This window comes from Pseudophryne corroboree, chromosome 11 (assembly GCF_028390025.1).
Source record: "Pseudophryne corroboree isolate aPseCor3 chromosome 11, aPseCor3.hap2, whole genome shotgun sequence".
Taxonomy (NCBI): Eukaryota; Metazoa; Chordata; class Amphibia; order Anura; family Myobatrachidae; genus Pseudophryne; species Pseudophryne corroboree.
This window is the reverse complement of record NC_086454.1, coordinates 18,140,046-18,163,457: the sequence shown is the minus strand read 5'-3', so window position 1 is coordinate 18,163,457 and position 23,412 is coordinate 18,140,046. Positions and strand designations below refer to the sequence as shown.

Here is a 23,412-nt window from a genome sequence, read left to right as displayed (position 1 = left end):
GCAACAGAGTTTTAGCTGAATCATCCAAAATGGAAATGAGTAGTTGTACTATGTGCAGTAGCCTGGTCCGTGGGGGAAGGGAACATTCCCAGTTTACATGGTGATATAACACAGCTGTAGGTGTTCTGTGTATAAGTCGTATCTGTGACACCATCTGCATGGGATCAGTGCTTCTCACCATTTCATCCTGCATGATCTCGCTGGCGCCCAGTCAACGGATAGGCGCTTATCATCATGGCTACCTGCGGGTAGGACCCATTAGAATCAGACCGTTTTGTGCTTTTTCTCCTGTATCTATTAGTGATGACTTGTACTTTATGCATTGAGTGCTGTGTTCTCCATTCCCTGCCGCAGAGTCCCTCTGACTTACTCATAGTAGCCATATGTCCCTGATGATATCCTCTATATACAGCGAGTACTGTATTCCCCGCTCACTGTACCGAACCACTGAGTCCCCCGACTTACTCATAGTAGTGTTCACTCTAGGTGTCTTTCACAGGGCGCTGCGCCCTGCCCCTTTTTTAGACACCTGAATGCGCCCTGCCCATTTGTGTGCGCCCTCCCGCCCCGCACTTTGCTGCCCGCCGGACCCCGCCAAGCCACCGGACACATTACTGCAGTAATCCAGTGTGCTTAATCACAGTCACACTGTCTCCCTGCATGAGAGACAGAGACCTCCGCGGCCCGCCCCGTCTGTCCTGCCCCATCTGTCCCGCCCACCTCGTCCGTCCCGCCCGCCCACCTCGTCCGTCCTTAGTTGTCAGCCGCCGCATCTCCCCTCCTCTGCGAGAGACAGGAGGGCTGGGTTTGCCTCTCCCGCCGAGGCAAACCCAGCCCTCCCTCCTCTCTGTGTGCATGGCCAGACACCCGCGGGCAACCCCCACCAGCCAGTGCCACTGGCCAGCGTACCCATCTACCGGAGTGTGACCCTCAGCTGCCAGAGTGTGAGTAAGTAGATACACATAATAATGAACATGTATTTTAATGCATTGCCATATCCTGCCCCCACCCCCTGCATGTGACCCCATTTACCCCCAGCCTTTGTGTGTGGCACACTTTACCCCCCTCACCCTGGTTTGTGCGCCCCCCCCCCCCCCCCGTGTGTGTGACACCTTGTGCCCTCCTGCCCCCCCAACCCCCTGTGTGTGGCCCCACTACCCCTTGTCTTATGTGTGTGCGGAACCATCTACCCCCCCCCCTCCTCCTCCAATGTGTCTCAGTGCTTTCTACCTGGTGCAATGTTTCTCAGTGCTCTCTACCTGGTGCAATGTTTCTCGCTGCTCTCTACCTGGTGCAATGTTTCTCAGTGCTCTCTACCTGGTGCAATGTTTCTCGGTGCTCTCTACCTGGTGCAATGTTTCTCGGTGCTCTCTACCTGGTGCAATGTTTCTCGGTGCTCTGTACCTGGTGCAATGTTTCTCGGTGCTCTGTACCTGGTGCAATGTTTCTCGGTGCTCTCTACCTGGTGCAATGTTTCTCGGTGCTCTCTACCTGGTGCAATGTTTCTCGGTGCTCTCTACCTGGTGCAATGTTTCTCGGTGCTCTACCTGGTGCAATGTTTCTCGGTGCTCTCTACCTGGTGCAATGTTTCTCGGTGCTCTGTACCTGGTGCAATGTTTCTCGGTGCTCTGTACCTGGTGCAATGTTTCTCGGTGCTCTGTACCTGGTGCAATGTTTCTCGGTGCTCTCTACCTGGTGCAATGTTTCTCGGTGCTCTCTACCTGGTGCAATGTTTCTCGGTGCTCTCTACCTGGTGCAGTGTTTCTCGGTGCTCTCTACCTGGTGCAGTGTTTCTCGGTGCTCTCTACCTGGTGCAGTGTTTCTCGGTGCTCTCTACCTGGTGCAGTGTGTCTCAGTGCTCTCTACCTGGTGCAGTGTGTCTCAGTGCTCTCTACCTGGTGCAGTGTGTCTCAGTGCTCTCTACCTGGCGCAGTGTGTCTCAGTGCTCTGCCTGGCGCAAAGTGTAGAATGTGCTCTGCCTGGCGCAATATGTATAACGTGCTCTACCTGTCGCAGTGTGTATAGGAGGTTCTACCTGGTGCAGTGTGTATTAGCTGCACTATTGTGTGGTGTAATGTGAATTGCCACTATTATGTGGCCATGCCCCTAACCCCACGAAAAACAACGCCCCTAAATTTTCGCCTTTGGCGCGCACTGCCCATTCTTTATCATGTGGGAATGGGAGGACCAAGCATTATAGTATGTACCTAATTTTGCCCTTCTAACTGAAAAATGTGCCCTCCCGAACGAAAAATGTGCCCTCCCGAACGAAAAATGTGCCCTCCCGAATGAAAAATGTGCCCTACCCGTGATCAGCACCCTGCCCTAAAAAATTCCTAGAGTGAACACTATCATAGTAGCCATATATCCCTGATGATATCCTCTATACATGTGTATGACTCTGTATGCAGCGAGTACTGTATTCCCCGCTCACTGTGCATCTGACCACTGAGTCCCCCGACTTACTCATAGTAGCCATATGTCCCTGATGATATCCTCCATACATGTGTATGACTCTGTATGCAGCGAGTACTGTATTCCCCGCTCACTGTGCATCTGACCACTGAGTCCCCCGACTTACTCATAGTAGCCATATGTCCCTGATGATATCCTCCATACATGTGTATGACTCTGTATGCAGCGAGTACTGTATTCCCTGAGCGCTGTGCATCTGACCACTGAGTCCCCCGACTTACTCATAGTAGCCATATGTCCCTGATGATATCCTCTATACATGTGTATGACTCTGTATGCAGCGAGTACTGTATTCCCTGAGCGCTGTGCATCTGACCACTGAGTCCCCCGACTTACTCATAGTAGCCATATGTTCCTGATGATATCCTCTATATACATGTGTATGACTCTGTATGCAGCGAGTACTGTATTCCCCGCTCACTGTGCATCTGACCACTGAGTCCCCCGACTTACTCATAGTAGCCATATGTCCCTGATGATATCCTCCATACATGTGTATGACTCTGTATGCAGCGAGTACTGTATTCCCCGCTCACTGTGCATCTGACCACTGAGTCCCCCGACTTACTCATAGTAGCCATATGTTCCTGATGATGTCCTGTATACATGTGTATGACTCTGTATGCAGCGAGTACTGTATTCCCCGCTCACTGTGCATCTGACCACTGAGTCCCCCGACTTACTCATAGTAGCCATATGTCCCTGATGATATCCTCTATACATGTGTATGACTCTGTATGCAGCGAGTACTGTATTCCCTGAGCGCTGTGCATCTGACCACTGAGTCCCCCGACTTACTCATAGTAACCATATGTCCCTGATGATATCCTCTATACATGTGTATGACTGTATGCAGCGAGTACTGTATTCCCCGCTCACTGTGCATCTGACCACTGAGTCCCCAGACTTTCTCATATAGTAGCCATATGTCCCTGATGATATCCTCTATACATGTGTATGACTCTGTATGCAGCGAGTACTGTATTCCCCGCTCACTGTGCATCTGACCACTGAGTCCCCAGACTTTCTCATATAGTAGCCATATGTCCCTGATGATATCCTCTATACATGTGTATGACTCTGTATGCAGCGAGTACTGTATTCCCTGAGCGCTGTGCATCTGACCACTGAGTCCCCAGACTTTCTCATATAGTAGCCATATGTCCCTGATGATATCCTCTATACATGTGTATGACTCTGTATGCAGCGAGTACTGTATTCCCTGAGTGCTGTGCATCTGGCCACTGAGTCCCCTGACTTTCTCTTTCATCCATCTGGGGGACGCTGCGCACTTACTAATGGGTTAGAGTGTGTGGGATGGGAGTTTGGCACAGAATCTATAAAAAACTAACTCCTCCCCCCTCTAACCCCTCCCATCTCCTTCCTGCTCAGCAGATTACCTCAGTTTTAGTTTTGTGCCTGAGGAGTACAGGCACAGATTTCTTCAGTGTAGATTTTAGTTAGGTTTCTGTTGTTTATTTTGATTTTTACTTATGTGTGCTTAGTTCCTGTTTACAGGAGACAAGTATACTAGGAGTGGGGTTAGTTAGTTAGTTGTGTCTCCCACTCTCCAGAGCCTCTAAGAAGCCACCATACTCTTAGTCACTGGGGCTTACTTGATGCAGGATGGATTTCCTAGGAGGCACTGTACTGGTAAGACAGCCACAACCTGCCTGGGCAGCGTTGGGCTGTTATTGCATATATTGTATTTATAATGGTATTTATTATTATATTTATTATTGTGCTTATGCGGACCCTCCCCCTGCTCAGAGCGGACGGAGCCGTACAGTCCCGTTTCCGCCGCTCATTTCATGGAAACCGCGGTAGTCATTTCAACGGTTTTACGAAGGTCAGTTGCAGGGGTGGGGAGGCGGTAACCGCGGCGGGACGCAAGAGGATGTTGTGTTCGCGTCCCGTTCTCCCGCCCAGCAGCGTCTTCCCGCCGCCGTCCTCAATCTGTGGGGGCAGGACTCAGCTATAGGCGCCATCTTCTATCTCTGCTAGAGACCATCCGTCAGGTCAGCGGGGGATACTGCGCTGCACATAACACGAGGGAGCCCAGCGTCTCACCCTGTTAGTACAGGCGGGGAGCAGCAAAAACAGCAAGTATAACACAGCCCTTCCATATGCTCTGGAGCTCGTTTATGCTAAGAGATTCTTTAGTGATTCTTTAGTGCCTATATTTCGGTAGTCTCACTATAATAAAGTTATTTTTACCTCACCGTTTATTACACAGGCGGGGATCTTTTCTTAACTAGTGTTGGGCTATTCTGAATTGACAACAGTTGTTTACCGGTTTACAAACATCATGTTATAAAAGGAGCGTTATAGCTCAGTCGGTAGAGCTGAACCACAGCACACAGAGTTATGAGGAACATTATTGTGTGCTATGGTTGTGGCATTGTATATTCCATGACTGTAAACAGCAAATCTCCTAAAAGAACGACAAGTTCAGTAGTTTACTACACAGGAGCTCCAATAGCTTTGTGGGCTAATGCTGTGTATTAGTAAGATACACAGGTTTGATTCTCATATACATTAAATTGCATGTTCCCAATGTGGCTCCAGACTTCCTAAAGGTAGCACGGACACAGGTACCCCATGCTCCAGGACACCAATTGCAGAGCAGCCGGGAAGTTCCAGGCATCAGTTTATGCCTCTGTGGGCCAGACACACCTCAATCCAGAATAATACAGATGGAGTAGTGGTTAGCATTGCTGCCTCACAGCACTGAAGCCATGAGCTTGTTTACATAGAAGTATATGCATAAACCAAGCAGGTTTAGGTTGCTCTACAGTCTTGGCCTCTGCCGCCTCTCATGGGAGGCTATTCCACTTGTCCACTGCCCCTTCTGTGAAGAAATATTTTCCTTGAATTTCCCCTGAACCTGCCTCCCTCCAGTTCAGAGTATGCCCCTAACTGTGTGAAGTTATATATGTATATATATATATTCCCTGCACTTGCAGGGATGGGGGTTCCAGGACCGGTCCACAAATACCGGTATTCTTTGAGTCTACTTTTCCTTACACTATGTCAATGTAATGGATCTGGTACTCTGTTTACTACTTAGCCGCTAGTCTTGGTAAAAAGATCACTACTTGGCCTTTTGGCTAAGATCAAGTGTAGTATCTGTTCTTATCAGTTTAATATCTGATATGTCCCCTATCTGGGGGCCATGTATTAAATTTATGTTTAGAACAGGGAAATGGAAGAAGAGATTGCTCTGTCCACTCCACGCATTGACTCGGTATTGCAGTACCTCCGGGACCGGTGCACCTTTCAAAACAGGACAGACTATTTCTATTTCTTGTACGCTATGTACTTATGATTTGCCAAATGGCTGAACAAAGCTCCTTAATCAGTTCATACTGTACAACGAGTCTGGTCTTTGACAGACAATATAGCTCCTTTACTTCAGAGGCGTTTTGAGGCTTCATCTACAGAAAATGGTGAGATAGATCCTGTCAGTGAGGATCCTTCAGGATAGAAATAAGAAATAATCTACTGAATTTCTTGGTTTCCACCTCTTCCTTCACGTGAGAGAATGTTGATGGAAGTCTGACTACACACCAGATGAAAAAGTTTATATTTCCAGGGAAATGTGTCTGTCTCTAGTACATACTGTTTTCGGTTCAGTTTTGGTGTTCTCATTATTAGAGACAGTATTTCTTTATCCTTTCGCTGATGAAGACACTGATCTAATGAAGGTTCCACTAATAATTAGTGGACGCATCCATCAGGGGAGAGCCTACGGCGACTGTCTTTACTAAAGTACAGTATGTGACCTTAACAGTCACCACAGATTGACAACGGTGAGGCCGTTATTATATTGGTATTCATTCTGACAGGAATATTCCTACGCCCTCTTCTGGCTTATGCATGAATCTTTAAACCGGTTGCATTATGCAAGTTGTCCATTCTTGTGGCAGCTGATCCTTTTCAAATTATCCATTGACGGTTTTCGTCTCTCAAGCTCTATTCCCTATCTATTTATCATTGCATCTTTTCCCTGGCTATGACACCTTTCTATTCATTTTGGTTGCGAATCGTGAAATTCTGCTTCCAAATTAAAGCGTACTTTGCAGGCAGGAGCAAATAACTCTATCAATAAGGGGTATGCCTGCGGTATAACAGGTCGTGGGTTCTCATCCTGAGTATAATAGCTGAGACATAGGTATTTTAACCTATGTCAGGAAAATGTGTATTCTTTTGGAAGGCATTTGTCTGCCTAGAACACGGACTTCCGATGTGCCCTCTGCAGGGGCCACGGAGTCGGACAGTCTGGTTCCCAGTGGGGAGGACACCAACTTTCTCAGAGTCCACTGGTCCGTTGGATGTACTGAATTTGTATCACGAACATATATTCTGAATCTTGGGGAACACATACCAAGCAAGAATCTTTTTAGTGCCCATCTTAGACGGGCTCTGATCATTGCAGTCTGTTCGCTATCCACCACAGGAGTATTCAGTCCAATCCTTTTCCCATCATCTGGGCATCGCTACCATTTTGGGTCAGTTGTTGCAAAAAAAAAAAAAAAAAAAAAAAACTGTCTCATGCACTTTTTTCTACAGCGGACCTTGGTTCTGGATTTCTTCCTTCGCAGATGATGTTATTCATGGGTATTCTTTGCGATACCTGGTATCTTGAATTTTGGCGGAGTGCAGGATTTACTGACCAGAATAGACTCAGGGGTCAGACATACACTTCCTCTGCAGGACAGTGGTGATTTTATAGGTGTCTCCATTCCCCCGGTCTCCTGCCTGGTTTCTTCAATCTCAGATTAAATGTTATTAATCTCAGGCAGGATTGAGTTTACGTAAACAGCAGTTTAGTTTCTCTATTAAAATACGAAGATATTTTCATTGGTCGATCTTTTCGTTGGGCTACACAATCCAGATCTGACTCATAGGACTTCATTCTGTCTCGACATGGAGGGTCATAACCACAGTCAAAAGTTTCAGACATTACGGTTTTTGGTTTCAACTCTGGCGTTTTCAATGAAACTGATGTCCGAAGTGGAAATGTCACTTCCGATCTACGGGCGATCTACAACGCCTTGACTCCAGCTCAAGGTTTTCTACAAGGTCTTTCCACTGTGGCCTATATCAATTGTTCTGTGACACTTGTAGCTGGAGAGCCATCGGAACAGTATCGAACATATGCAGAGGGCGGAATTTTGGATTCCGGCAATATCTGTCATCTCCAGTTCCAGAATGGGCAACTGGGAAGCGGACTTCCTGGATCTTCAGGCTGTTCTTCCTTAAAGTATGTGAAATCAACGGGGAATGTGAAATCAACAGGGATTTCTGGATTTGGTGTGTCTATAACTAGCCGACATAGACCTCAGGGCTTCATTTGTACTGTGATTGTTTCGGGAGCCTCTTGTGGCAATCGTGGATGCCGTGTCAGCTCCTTGTCACTTTCATCTAGCATATTTATTCTGCCTCTGGCAAAATCTAGTGCGTAGTTCAACGCATTTGACCAGTGGCTCTTTCGGTTTTCCTAATCCGCTTCGGATTTGCCTGTTGACTCTGTTCTGCAATGCTATAGGCCAGAGTGACCAGGGCTCCTTACAGGGTACCTTTCCGGCCAGCTCTCCACTCTCAACCTTTACGTCATCACCGGGATTTTGTCTATTCTGCCAGTGACGGCGTGATAGTGGAGAACAACGTCATCAAGCCCTACTACGTTGCTGGCTCTCTAACCAATCACAGTGCCAGAACACTTGTCATCGTTTGTGTGTATTTAACGGTCACTCAGCTGGAGTTCTTAGTCCTTTCCGCCTCTTATTTTTTCTACAACACAGTTGTCAGAACTACTTTGTCTTCTTATCTTAGCAGACTGGGTTCTGCTCTAGAATTTACTTTCCAGAATGGCTCCTGTTTCTCCTTTCCGACCTCTGGACTCTGGTTGAGTTGTGGTTTCTTTTCTCTTACAGTGTTTTTGTTTATGCAGTTAGGGTGGTTTTACTTACAAACCACAAGTTGTATCGTTTTTCCTCTCCTTCAGCACATTGTGCTTCTTGTGTCGTCCCGGGCTTGTCCAGGGCGGGTCGGTACTTGGCCTTATTGGTTGTCGTTCGAACCTTAACTCTTACCTTGTTGGGTTTGTTTGCTACGCCCAAGCGTGGCTGGCTGGCCAATAAGAACAGGGTGATGTGCTGGGTTAATTCTGCTATTCAGCAGGCTTAGGTTTCTTAGGCGTTGCCTGTTCCTGATTCCTTAGGGGCTCATTCGACTCGACCTGTTGGAGCCTCTTGGGCTGTTCGCAGTGGTGTGTTCGTCGAGCAGCTGGGTAGAGCGACGACCTGGTCGTCCATACATACCTTCACGAAGTTCTTCCGTTTTTCATACTTTTGATTTGGAGACTGCCTCTGTTGGGCATCAAATTTTGCAGACTGCTATGTCGTCTGTGTCTCCCTCCTCTAATTAGCTTGCTTTGGGAAATCCCATTAGTAAGTGCGCAGCGTCCCCCAGATGGATGAAAGAGAAATAGGGATTTTTGTTTACTTACCGTAAAATCTCTTTCTCTGATTCCATCTGGGGGACGCTGCGATCCCTCCCATATATATATATTCTGTTCTGCCTCTTCCGGCTTTGCTAAACGTTAACTGAGGTAATCTGCTGAGCAGGAAGGAGATGGGAGGGGTTAGAGGGGGGAGGAGTTAGTTTTTTATAGATTCTGTGCCAAACTCCCATCCCACACACTCTAACCCATTAGTAAGTGCGCAGCGTCCCCCAGATGGAATCGGAGAAAGAGATTTTACGGTAAGTAAACAAAAATCCCTATTTCTCATATAGTAGCCATATGTCCCTGATGATGTCATCTATACACCCCAGTGACGGACATGTATAAAACACTCCTGATTGTCAGATCAGTTTGCCATGGATGTACTGGTTATTACAGTCAACAATTTTGATCAAATTCTATGTCCTTGTCTTTTATTGGCATACGTGGATGACAGGAGTTAGTTCATTTGAATACCTGTAATTCTCGCTAATGTAAATTCAGCGTGCACATCCCCAGTGTAATGGCTGACTGGTAATGCAGGACCCTGCACAGTTGCGTGTTGCTGGCTAGGTCGTGGTTCCAGAGAGTCCTGCAACTGTGACTTGTGCTGTTGGGGCATGATATCTAAACCGGTATGGCGAGCTGTCTTGTGTTCCAGCCGTGCTCTGTGTACATTAGTCCTCACAGGTCTCGGCAGGTTCATTTACATACCGTCCACAAAATCTTTTAACCAAATAAATGTTCCGAATGTTTTGTGTGAGGAATGAGGACTCCTGTGTTTTGGGAGTGTCTGTGAGTAGACTTAAGAGGAAGGTCTACTGCACTGGAAATGACGTTACATAGAAACCTAGAATGTGATGGCAGATAAGAACCACTTGGCCCATCTAGTCTGCCCCCTTTTTTTTTATCCTTAGGTAATCTCAACCCTTTTTGAACCTCAATTCTTTGTAAGGATATTCATATGCCTGTCCCAAGCATGTTTAAATTGCTCTACAGTCTTAGGGCTAAAACACACGAGCCGGCATTTGCCGGCCGGGAAAAAGCCGGATGGCTTTTTCCCGTGCCGGCATTGTAATGAACAGTGAGAGGCTACAGGGCCTTTCACACTGCACGGCCGCGGCCCGGCTGCTGGGTTGCAGCCGGAACTATCCACTGGAAGGTCCGGCTGCCAGGCCGTCTTTGTAGCCAGTAAACCGTGTGTGTGAAGGGGAGCTTTCACACACATCGTTTTTTTCTCAAGCCGTGTCTGATGCTGCGCGTGCGCACAGCATCACACACGGCTCAAAGCCGTCCTGTGTGACAGACTCTGCCGGTTTCTCCCGGATGGCAAAAAGCCGGACAATGTTTGCCATCCGGGAGAAACTGGTCAGTGTGTTACAGCCCTTAGCCTCTACCACCTCTGATGGGAGGCTATTCCACTTATCCACTACCCTTTCTGTGAAGTAATTTTTTCCTTAAATTTCCCCTGAACCTCCCCCCCTCCAGTCAGTGTATGTCCTCGAGTTCTAATACTTCTCTTCCTTTGAAGAATGTTTCCCTCCTGAACTTTGTTTAAACTCTTGGTATTTTTGAAAGTTTCTATCATGTCCCCCCTTTCCCTTCTCTCCTCCAAACTATACATGTGAATGAAAGTATACTTGCCCCTTAACAATTCCTAACAAAATTAGATTGTTTATATAGACTAATTCAATATCTTATAGAAAAAAGGTGTTCTACCAGACATAAGTGTAAACATGTCACAATGTCAACAAAAAGTGTATGATACATAATACGCAATTTTTCAAATCAGAATGCTGTATGTATGTATAATATAAAATATATATTATATGTAGCTGAAACAATTTTCTCTACGTGGGACTTCGCAGATATAAAAAGCTACATTTTATGTTTCACATCCTCCGTGTTTCTCTGTATTTTTAGTTCTTTATTTATTAAGTTTATTGTATAGCACAGCAACTTCCATTGTGCTTTACAATTGACAGTATTTAAATGATATATCACGCCCAATCTCCTTTCTAAGGTGATCCCCGTTATCGGGGTGTAGTACGGCTGACCGGCGGTCAGGAGACCGCCGGTCAGCTTACCGACGCCGGGATCCCAGCAGCATACCGACGCCGGGATCCCGGCGGGGAGGGGCGAGTGCAGAAAGCCCCTTGCGGAAATAGTGGAAATAGTCCCTGTTGGTCGGCATGCAGACCATCCGGATGGTGGAGGAGGTCATGTGACGGTCGGTATCCCGACCGCCGGTCACATGAATACCACCCCCGTTATCGCGCATATCGCTCCCATAGTAATCGGGTTTAACTGAGTAACGTTTTGGGTGCCTTCGATACCGCGGGGGTAGCGAGCTGAAATTATTATGCCACACCCGTCAGCAGAAACGGAACGGGTGTGGAAGGGGGGGTGAAAAGAATTGAATACCGCCCAATGATTATTATCCTTTATATGGCGCCACAAGGGTTCCGCAGCGCCCAATTACAGAGTACATATGCACGTAATCAAAACAGGAAAACAGCAACTTACAGTTAAAGACCATATAGGACAAGTACAGGGTAACTAAGCATAGCTACATCAGCAGATGACACTGGAATAAGTATCAGGTGGCAGAAGACTGCTGGATATGGGCAGTTGAGGATTATTAAAGTAAGAAAAGGATAAGCACATGAGGGAAGAGGGCCCTGCTCATGAGAGCTTACATTCTAAAGGGCAGGGGATAAAACAAAACTGGGTGATAACAGACAGTCATAGAGGTAGAGAGGCCCTGCTCGCAAGCTTACAATCTGTAGGGATCTAATTACCAAGGTATTTCAAATTCTAATTCCATAAACACTGTAATCACACCACATAGTGCTACATACCTGCTTTATCTGAGTCAGTGTGGTACTGATTATATAGATATTGGAGCACCCAAGTGAAACCGTTTTTAACTTGCTCTTTATTTTTCTTTGTGATTTTATGTTTTTATTTTGCCCATTTTCTCAAATGTGAAATCCTATAAATAATGCAAACACAATAATACTTTTTTGCTAAAAATATAAAAAAAATTTAATCTAAACATCTTAATATAACAAAAGATAAGCATCCATGATTTAATAACCTTTTTGTTTTATGCTTATTAGAACATAAATGCGGTTTTCCTTTGTGTGAATTTCCTTTAATGTGCCTTGGACAACTCGGACTCCCTGTATTCTGCCTGTACGCACATTGTGTTCATTCTAGCTCCCTGCACCTTTCACAACCTGCGCAGTTCCTCTTTCCTGCCTGGGGTGTCGCTCTCTGCTCTGGTGCTTCTAGCACACTCTGATGTGTATCTCAGGAACTGCACTGGTTGTGACAGGTGCAGGGTGCTAGAATGAACACTACGCACACATTTATTTCTTAGAGAACATACAGTTTTTTATTACGGCCACCAGACTGCAGTGGGTAAGGGCCCGCCCCCACCGTATTTGATAGATATTTATATAGCATATTTCATTGTCCTGGATTACATGGGGCGTACATGGAGATACCGTAAATTTGACACTGTTCTCAAGAGCTTACGGGATACGGTCGTTAGGTTGACCTACAATCATTGGGCCGACCACGATAGGTCGACATGCGTTAGGTCAACCTGTACTAGGTCAAAAGGTCGACTTCTTTCTTTCTTTCTTTCTTTTTTTCTTTCTTTCTTTTTTTCTTCTTTCTTTCTTTTTTCTTTCTTTCTTTCTTTTTTTCTTTCTTTCTTTTTTCTTTCTTTCTTTCTTTCTTTCTTTCTTTCTTTCTTTCTTTCTTTCTTTCTTTCTTTCTTTCTTTCTTTCTTTCTTTCTTTCTTTCTTTCTTTCTTTCTTTCTTTCTTTCTTTCTTTCTTTCTTTCTTTCTTTCTTTCTTTCTTTCTTTCTTTCTTTCTTTCTTTCTTTCTTTCTTTCTTTCTTTCTTTCTTTCTTTCTTTCTTTTCCATACTTGACGATCCATGTGGTCTACGATTGGAACGGTAGCCTTTCCCGAAGCATGGCGAGCCATGCGAGGGGACACTGTGCACTAATTAGGGTTCCCTGTCACTTTACGAAGAAATCGACACCCCCAAAAATCCCAAAACTCATGTTGATCTTCTCACCAGTTGACCCAGTGACTGTTGACCTGAGCTTACAATATAGAGATGCCCATTAATAATCCTTAACTGTTAAGTAAACTTCCTATTGATCATTGCTATACAGTATATGAAAGCGTGTGCGTCGCCTTAGTGAGGGTCATGTAATCTAGAACCGCTACTGCAGCCGTCACTTTCTCATTCCCGTAGTCTGTTATAGTGATGGCTGTAGATTTAGCCTCTGTATCCGTCTGCAGGGCTGTGGACGGTGCTATGGTAACATTTGCCTGCATGGTATTAGTTTGCAACTGTTTACTTGGCTTGTATATCTGTAATGTCTCTAGATTTGTATTCGTTTGACTGTCATTTTAGATTTATACAAGGAGTCGGCTAAAGCCATAGTTTACAGAGTATGCGATTTAATTGGCTATTAAGACCTCTGTCTACAGTCAAACTGGTGTGATATGTAGGGCCGACCACACTTGGATCGACAGTGTCTAGGTTGACCACTATTGGTCGACGGTAAGTAGGTCGACAGAGACTCTAGGTCGACATGAGGTTGTTGTTGTTTTTTCACTTTTTTTTGGTGTCGTTTTCTCCATACAGTGACCGGGGACCCCAATTAGTGTACCGTGTCTCCTCGCATGGCTCGCGTTCGGAGTTATTGTTCCCAATTGTAGTCGACGTGGATCATAAAGTATGAAAAAGTTAAAAAAAAAATGTAAAGAAAGTGAAAACTCATGTCGACCTTTTTGTCATGTCGAATTAGAGTCCCTGTCTACCTACTTACTGTTGACCTAGACATTGTCGACCTAAAGACCGGATACACAATCAAACACCCATGTTCTTCTAGGGAGCAAGAAAGATTAGTGTTTGGGAAAGCCTGATAATGCAGCATGTGTCCACTAAAATAAGAGGGTCTGGGGCCCATTCAGCGCGTGTCACAATCTGACACCAGCGTCTTATGAGTGAAGTGTCTGCATGTGTCCTGTAAGTAGAGCTTTTTGGACCGTTTACATTACTATGAGTTATGATACTTTGCTCACGGTAATCTACAACACTGACCGCACAATATTGTGTCACTGAACATGATGTGCTGTCAAATACGTGAAATTGGAGTGTAAGCTGTGGGCTATTCTCTATTGAATATACATGAGAGATACAGACCATGGAATGGAGGTGTAAGTGGTGTTTACGGTTTCCCTGGCCGGCCATGTTTAAAAGGATCCTGCTCCGCTGGAAGCAGCGGTAAGCCTAGCCCACCCTCTGTATCTATGAACTTCTCAGCTGTGAATAACGCTGTCCGGTTGATTTTGGGAATTGCAATTCCAGCAGGCTTGGACTGGCCCACAGGGGTACAGAGGAAACCACAAGTGGGCCCTACTGCCTGGGGCCCCACGTCCTGCTCTAAGGAACAGGTTCCAGATTGTGCACTTGAATTATACATCATACATATGTTACCTTATACTGGACTATGGTGTTTTTTCTACAGTGCATTATACATTATACATATGTTACCTTATACTGGACTATGGTGTATTTTCTACAGTGCATTATACATATGTTACCTTATACTGGACTATGGTGCATTCTCTACAGTGCATTATACATATGTTACCTTATACTGGACTATGGTGCATTCTCTACAGTGCATTGCTGTTATTAATCTGTTATTAATCTGGTACATTATCATGCATGCAGCAGCTGAATTTACTGTATATATTTATGAAGGGGCCCAAACGTTGCACTCGCTAATGGTTAGCCAAACCAATGATGTGGCAGGCCACACCCCCTCTGCGCACTGGCCACACCCGTAACCATGGGCCCCTACCACTGCTTTCCCCTGGTGGCGGGTGGGGCTTGCTATAACAAGTGTTCTGTGGCATGCCCAACGAATGTTACTACCTCTGATAGTTGTTTCTGCCCCTAAACATCCAATGTAAACTGCTGCGTCATCCTCCCAGTAATGACTGCTAATAGAATTAGCCTATGCCTTCCCGAATATATTGCAAGAGTTTTCCAATTGTCCTTTCATTTCGTTTTCTTTTCTAGAAAAGCCGACTACTGGAGATCCCATGGAAGGAAATAAAAATGCAGGTGACAAGAAAGGTGAGTGTTACAGTGCCGGCATGGAAGTCAGGTGACTTCAGTGGGTGTTTCTCGCCTGTGCGCCCGGTATCTGCGCAGTGGAATCAATAGTAAAGTGCCCAAACTGCTATAAAATGACTAAGAAAAGCGAATAAAGTATTGCAGTAGAGGAGCAGAAGGTGCTAGTGATTTATGTATTTATATAGGAGGATTGCCGCTGATATCTCTCTCCTATAAACAGAGAAATTGGCGGATCAGATAATGCAGAATCCCCAGGTCCTGGCTGCTCTCCAGGAAAGATTGGACACCGTTTCTCAGACTCCATCGAGCTACATAGAAACGTAAGTTGGCCAATAACATCACAAACTGTTTCCAATCAATTGAATATCGTACATGTGCACGTTTTACTCCTGTCCTCGCCATTCGCTCACTCCGACTCCTGTCCTCGCCATTCGCTCACTCCGATTTGCTGGTCTGTATATGTGTACACATTTTACAGCTCTGTCCCGTAGAGTGAACCTCCTAGTTTTCTTCTGAATTCTGCATTCATTCACAGGAGCTATAAGAAGACCTATTGTGCTGTCTCATCTTGTAGGGGGTAACCTGCACATCTGTCAGAGCATGCGCCGAATCCGGCTGTGGAACGACGAGTACTGTGTTAAACGCATTTGAAATGTTGATTTTATTTTCAGAACGATCCATGGATTTTCTTGTTTTAGAGGGTAATGTCTGCTTTGTCACAGCCACAGGAAAAGCAAAAATCCTGATGTTTAAAACTTTGTTTAGCCCCGATAACTTAATTAATCTTTCTTTGTATTACAGTCTACCAAAAGCAGTAAAACGCAGAATCAATGCCCTGAAACAGCTGCAGGAGAAGTGTGCGCATATAGAGGCTAAATTCTACGAGGAAGTTCATGACCTTGAAAGGAAGTACGCAGCCCTGTACGAGCCCTTGTTTGATAAGGTATACCTACCACTCAGTATTATTCTTGTCACATCTACCTGAGAGATGAGTGACTGGATCACTGTTCAGTCTGAGATTCCGTTGGTCCGGCACCTGGATCCCTTTTGCCTTCACTGGAGCCTGTTAGTAAGGTTTATACATTTCTGCATCCAAGTCACATTTTAGCATTTGTGGCCAATCGATTAATCGCAAAGAGCAAAGTCTTGATGTAAACTTCTGTAATTCCTAGTAATGATAAATGTACGTGGGATCTGTCAGAGGATGTTTCTGTTCTTCACAACAGTCAGCGCTCAGATGTTTGTCTGGAGAGGAATCGATGATGTCTTAAACGTGGATGTCAAATGTGAAGTAGTAGTATTTACTAACGTGCCCCCATTATGGGGTATATTCAATAAGTGTTGGGTCTATTCCGACATGCAGTTGTCGGAATGGACTCGACATCCCCTATTCAAAGAGCGGCCAAATCAGACTGTTGGATTGGCCGTTCCCTGTGTCTTGTCCTGCCGCTGACAGCAGCGGCGGAGGTAAGTGTGGCGGCCGGTGGGGAGAACAGTGTGGGACCGCCGGGGGAGCTGAGATCGGCGGCCGGAGCTGGCAGCGGGGGTGATGTCTGCAGCGGGGGAGGCACTGCAGGGAGAGAGGTGCCTGGCCGGGGGATGGCCGTCAAGGTACCTCTCATCCCCGGTCCCCCCGTAGCCCGCTGCACCGCTCCCCGTCTCCTTACCTCAATCCGACTTGTTTTCAAGTCGGATTGAGTTTGTCGGAAAGGGGGCCAAAACCTGTCGGATTTGGGCCTGTTTCCAACAGCAGCAGGCGGATCGGCTGGTATTCCGTCGATCCACCTGCTTTCCGACAGCATTCCGACAAGTCGGCCTCCCGGCTATTGGTCGGGCACCGCCTTGGCCCATGGCAGGCCTCCCGGATATATTAGTCGGGCACCGCCTCGGCCCATGGCAGGCCTCCCGGATATATTAGTCGGGCACCGCCTCGGCTCATGGCAGGCCTCCCGGATATATTAGTCGGGCACCGCCTTGGCCCATGGCAGGCCTCCCGGATATATTAGTCGGGCACCGCCTCGGCCCGTGGCAGGCCTCCCGGATATATTAGTCAGGCACCACCTCGGCCCATGGCAGGCCTCCCGGGTATATTAGCCGGGCACCACCTCGGCCCGTGGCAGGCCTCCCGGATATATTAGTCGTGCACCGTCTCTTGATAAGCTCCTGGTAGGGTAATGGGCTACATACTACTACTTCTTCCAGAGTAATGGCGACATACTGTATGAGTAGATAACCGGTCCTTGATCATGAAAAGCGATTACACTGTCTCAGTATTATACTCCTGATCTGTTTGGAGCATTTGATGACACAACGACATGTACCTTGTTTTCTTTCTGAGACATGGGAAAGACTGGAATGGTCGTAAGAACACATTTACAGAAATGTGTTTAGTATAGAGTGCCAGGTGGCTTATAGTTGCCCTTCTGGCTATATAATGTGTGTGGCATGACCCATAGAGTAGATTAGACAAAGGGTGTCTTGGACGATCCTGTACACCCAGAGATGCATTGTGTAGGATAGATGTAACTAGCAGTGTGCCCTGTAACATGATGTCTGTAGTTATCGGATGCTGACAACGTGACTGCTCTATTTGCAGAGAAAAGTCATTGTTACAGGAGAGGTGGAACCGTCGGACGCAGAGAGCGAGTGGCATAGTGCTGGCGAAGATGAAGACAAAGAGAAGCTGTCTGTAAGTAAAGTGACATGTTTATTACACAGCATGATCCTGTTGGGGTTGATGCCCACTGACCCGCTTTACACAAGCACAGAGTGAGCTAGAGCCCTGATAGTACTAGATACAGTATTGCACAAGTCCATAACTTATAGTGCTTGCTGGGAACGTAAATTACCTATGACAACACTGGTTACTTATTGTATTTCCCAGCCAGTCCTGTTCTATTCTCTGTATAATATGACTATTGAGAATTCAATTTAAATGACTGTCCCGTTAGCATTTATTGTTGTGGCTTTTGCTGAATGTGCGGACTCGCTGTGTTACTACAATAGCCTGCGGGAGCAGTCCGATAATATCCAGCCAAATCCCAGACTGCAGATAACCTCTCTGCTACGTGGCAGCGCTGCGTCTGCCTATTGTTGTGTCAAGAGTGACACAAGTTTGTGGTTGAGAGCGAAAGCTGCGGGGATATGAAATGCAGCTTATGTTGGTGTAAGAGTGAAAGTGTAAAGTTTTGCAGATTATTTAATGCAGAGGAGATTAATAACATGTTTATTATAAACCTAATATTATACTCTATAATACCACTCTTATTGGAAGGCATCTGTGAGTTATTTCCATATTTAGTGCTTACATAACAGACCATATAGGTTTACCTGTGTATGCTTTTCTTTATCTGTAGGATGATGTGAAAAATAAAATGACCATATCGGACGCACCAAGTACAGAAGATCCCAAGGGAATCCCGGACTTTTGGATCACGATATTTAGAAATGTCGATATGATCAATATATCTTTACAGGTGAGTGGTTCATTTTATGACGTCATTAGAGGAAATGGGAATACCGTCAGCAATTTCATCAGCGAAAGACATGGGGCCCAATATAGGAGTAATGCTGAAAAGAGCCAGTAACTGTGCACTGTAGTAACATTCTGCGCTGCAGGTGGGGCAGATGTACTCTGTGCAGCTGGGTAACGCCATGATGCACTGCAGGAGGGGCAGATGTACTCTGTGCAGCTGGGTAACACCATGCTGCGCTGCTGGTGGGGCAGATGTATCCTGTGCACCTGGGTAACTCCATGCTGCGCTGCTGGTGGGGCAAATGTATCCTGTGCACCTGGGTAACTCCATGCTGCGCTGCTGGTGGGGCAGATGTATCCTGTGCACCTGGGTAACTCCATGCTGCGCTGCTGGTGGGGCAGATGTATCCTGTGCACCTGGATAACTCCATGCTGCACTGCAGATGTAACCTGTTTATATGGGTAACAACGTGCTGTGGGTTGGGCACATGTAACCTGCGCACCTGGTTACATCATGCTGTACTGGATGGGTGGGGGCAGATGTAACCTTTGCACCTGGGTAACACCATGCTGTGCTAAATGGGGGGCAGATGTAACGTGCGGAGGGTTATATTTAGGAGGGGCGTGTCGAATATAAATTTCCGTGTAAGAATAAAGCTATACAGTATTTGTGGGCTACATGCAAAAGCAGCCAGTATTTACCCTGCATGCAAATATAATGTATTTGCTCTCCTAGTGTCAACATGATTTATCCAGCTGCATAGATACTGGCTCCCACCTCAGAATCGGGCCTACTAATACCCCGTTCACACTGCACAAAAAACCCGGTATCCACCCGGTATTTTGCCGAGTCAACATGGGTCGCTGTGCAGTGTGAACAGGTCCCTGCCGAATTCCCAGGTCACCTGACCTGGTGATTCAACCCGGGAATAAAGAAGGGTTATTCCTGGGTCAGACGCAGTGTGAATGGGTTTCCCAGGTCTATGCTACCCGGCCCCCGTTCACAGCATAGGGAGAGGCGGCGCGGAGATGCTGTTATCTCCAGCGCCGCACCCGCCCCTGATGCCGCTCCTGGATGGTAAACCGGCATATTGCCGGGTCGTGAAGTCACCCCGTTCACACTGCATAGGTCCGATGTGGGTCACACTAGGGAAGGACCCGTATCCATTTCCAAGGTGTGACCCGGCAATGTGAATGTGGTACAAGTAACCGCAGTATCTGTTTCACATTGTGCCTGGCACAGGGTTGGCGTAATAGACAGTACATTTTTATTGGCATCAAGTGTGTTTCTTCTATTATATATTTGTCATTGAGCCCTATGTTGGTATGCACACCGGCTGGCACTACGCCACTCTCTGAGACTGCTGTAATGTAAAAGGATTATTCCTTTATGTGCCATTATATGTATCTGAGCAATACTGTATAGCAGCGAGGCGGTGTCTGATGGGCCCTACACATTGAGCGAGCTGCCCGGCGGCGGATACGGGCGACCCGACGGCGGGGAAGCAGTGACGGGGGAAGTGAAGTTTCTTCACTCCCCCCGTCACCAAGCTCCATAGCAGTGCAGGCAAATATGTACGAGATCGTCCACATTGGCCTGCATGCACCGGCGACGGCACCAGCGATGAACGAGTGCGGGGCCGCGCATCGTTCATCGCTGGAGCCTCCACACTGAAGGATATGAACGGTATCTCGTTCATATCTTTCACTAATATCGCGCAGTGTGTAGGGCCCATGAGTGAGACCGGCTTATAACTTTCCATTTCCTCCCTTTATAGTTGGTAGCATTGGAATTAGAAGACACTGTGAACAGTCAATGAAACCCATTGAATACTGGCTGTGGGTTTGAGGGCGGCGCTGAAAAAAAACAAACAAAACAAACTTTCATTTTGCTTTTCCCTTGTTATACAGAGATGGTTTGTTTTGCAGGAATACGACGAGCCAATATTAAAGCACTTACAGGATGTAAAGGTGACGTTCTCTGGCCCTGGGCAGCCAATGGTGAGTAGTTCAGTGGTGCCCATGTTACTGCCTGTGTTACTTATCGGGTAGTACTGTACGTTTACCTGTAATCATTGCGGCTTCTGCTCATACACACTCTGGTTTTAGTGGCTGACTAGAACGTTTTAGACTAAGTTACTACAAGTCGCTGTGTGCCTCTGCTGGATAATATGTTGGGTGGATATGATTGCTATATGATTGGCTGCCCTGTGGCTTGGCTAGATCTGCCAGGTACTGCCAGCTTTATTTAGGATGGTGTTTCGCTATCCTAATCATTCCTCGTTAACCACATTTACTGTCCTTCAGTCTTTTACATTAGAGTTCCTCTTTGAGCCCAATGAGTATTTCACGAATGAAATCCTGACAAAAACCTACAAGATGAAGTCTGAGCCGGAGTCTAGCGACCCGTTCTCATTCGAAGGCCCGGAGATTGTGGATTGTGAAGGGTAAGAGCACAACAAACAAACAAACCCATTTTGCTTCTGAAAAGGCTGTTATATCGGGCAATGTTCTTTATATCTGGCTGATTGTAACGTCCAGTAAGATGATCAGAGAGCCAGACATCATCTACGTGTACCCCAATGGTACAATCCTTCCTGTGTGTTCCCCCAAACTAAAGGTAAACAAGATGACTTGGGAGTTACTCATATCAACCAATCGGATAAAGAGCAGGCCAGCATCTTGTGTGTAATATAATGAGCATGTCATGTGTTGTACGTGTCGGGTGCAGGGGGTATAGCTGGTCTTGCTATGGGAGGCAGATACTAAATGATTTTATATGGCAGACAGACTACATGATTTTATATCTTTATTGCAGACGTACAGTAATATTGGAAATATAAAAACAAAGATCCTTTTTGGTACTTAAAGTAGTATCTTGTCTTATTTTGTGTGGCGTTCTTATTCAGACAGCCATAAATATAGAAGAAAGAAAGACATAAAGTGGGTAATTCAATTGTTTTATTGCGCCCATTATCCCGTCTAAAGTGACGGGAGATTGCGGGGCGATATTTAATTGTCCCCACTTATCGCGCTGGTTGCACCCATTAGAGATGGATTTAGGCAAAGTACCTAAACCCGGCTAAATGAATGAGCGTGAAAAGGTCCGCTTGGGTGCCCAAACTGGTCTCCCTACGCGCATTTCAGCTCGCTACCTCCGGGGAATGAACTTCTCGCGCCCATCGGCAGCAACATTTGAATAGCTGCCGGCGGGTGCCAGGACCTGCCATAACATTTGAATCTGGCCCAAAGAATAGGGAAAAAGTGAATGCCCAATAATGTTGTATTATTGTGTTAGATAAGTATACGCTTGAATCCTTATAGGAAATGGCGGACACTTAGCACTATTACACTATATAGAATAGGGAAAGTGACGCCAAGTGAACTCTGACATGTCTCCTCTCTCATAGAATTTTTATTTCTTATTCTTCTTAACCGACAAATCAGAATGACCCCCCTCCACCCCTTGTAGAGCATGGGTCTTCAACCTGTGGCCCTACAGCTGCTGTGGAGCTACACATCCCAGCATGCCCTGCCCCAGTTTTAGCAAGCCTTTATAGCAAAACTATGGCATGCTAGGATGTGTAGTTCCACAGCAGCTGGAGGTCCACAGGTTAAAGACCCATGCCTTAGAGTGTATTCTCTGCAGCACATAATGTAGCTTTGAATATCTTGGCCAAATGTTTGATAATTCCCAATTCTTTGATCTGTGCAGGGTCTGGTTGGAGCGTGATTTATCAGGGCATACTGTATGTGCTGCTTCTCCAATATTGGCAGATAGGACGACGGCTGATCTGCCGGTCACCACGGTGTCTATCGATGCTCTTTCTCCAGGAAGTGGGGGCATGATTGTCCCTGTGTATGTAACATACAGCAGTATTCTATAGTGTATATAGCTTACCCTTATCACCAACCTATTATGTGGAGTGGGACTACCATTTACATGTCGGCACTGGCTGAAACCCTAGTTTCCTGGAGAAAGCTCGAAGTAAGAGGCAGCAAAATGGGAGAGATCTGTTTTGAAGCTTTTCTTTCTGACCAGCAAAGTCAGACGGCTCTGGTCCCGTGATTCTGTCCCCAGCGCTACATTAGAGCAAATAGCATTCATATTCTCCCATTATTTCCATTTATCTAGTAGCATTGGGCGAGAGAGGCTTCCTGGCACCTGTACAGGAATACACTCTGCGGTCTGGTAACTGGCATGAGATAATGGCTGTGATGATGTGCTGCTTTCTGTTATGTGTCTCCCTTGAGTTAAGGCTAAGCTTCTGCTTTGCTAGTGAATTAAAGCTACGGAAGATATGTCGACACCAAAATGTCAACATACAGCATTTTGTTGATTAAGCTAAAATAACGCAGTCATCATTTTGGTGTTGACAATTTGACTACGTCGGCCTAAATGCGTCTCTACATACGATTACTTTGTTGACCACCTGACTGTCAGATGTTCTAGTGGCGATCGTCTGAATGTGTCCATTACTATACATAGACCGTATTTCATCTCTCTCTCCCTCCTTATACCAGGTGCACTATTGACTGGAAGAAGGGTAAAAATGTTACAGTCAAAATGATAAAAAAGAAGCAAAAGCATAAGGGCCGTGGAACTGTACGTACTATAACCAAACAAGTCCCCAACGAGTCCTTCTTTAACTTTTTCACTCCCATCAAAGGTGAGAGGTCATGTTTCATTGTATGCCCTTCTGCCATGCTTAATAGCCAATAGGCAATTCTGCGGATTGCTTGGTCTTATTAGCCACTGAATGTGATGGTTTAGAG

The 23,412-nt window shown here is 46.1% G+C and overlaps 1 protein-coding gene and 1 non-coding gene across 7 annotated transcripts in view; both read left to right on the top strand.

Annotated features, from left to right (window-relative positions):
• The window catches only part of NAP1L4 (nucleosome assembly protein 1 like 4), a 53,349-nt gene that overhangs the window by 10,303 nt on the left and 19,634 nt on the right, over window positions 1-23,412 (top strand). For 2 of the 6 annotated variants that reach the window (XM_063946318.1, XM_063946319.1), the window contains exons 1-9: window positions 4,080-4,128; window positions 15,105-15,161; window positions 15,382-15,481; window positions 15,963-16,104; window positions 17,758-17,850; window positions 18,518-18,637; window positions 20,566-20,637; window positions 20,944-21,083; window positions 23,161-23,306. In XM_063946318.1, coding sequence (XP_063802388.1) covers window positions 4,095-4,128; window positions 15,105-15,161; window positions 15,382-15,481; window positions 15,963-16,104; window positions 17,758-17,850; window positions 18,518-18,637; window positions 20,566-20,637; window positions 20,944-21,083; window positions 23,161-23,306 — 904 coding nt within the window. In that variant the 5' untranslated portion in view covers window positions 4,080-4,094. Of the gene's footprint in view, window positions 1-852; window positions 949-4,079; window positions 4,129-15,104; window positions 15,162-15,346; window positions 15,482-15,962; window positions 16,105-17,757; window positions 17,851-18,517; window positions 18,638-20,565; window positions 20,638-20,943; window positions 21,084-23,160; window positions 23,307-23,412 lie in introns of those variants that run through there. The other 4 variants (XM_063946320.1, XM_063946321.1, XM_063946322.1 and 1 more) reach the window with 3 other exon arrangements.
• LOC134971023 (U2 spliceosomal RNA) lies at window positions 5,566-5,756 on the top strand. The gene has a single exon (XR_010190190.1). It is a non-coding gene; the product is annotated as a U2 spliceosomal RNA (small nuclear RNA).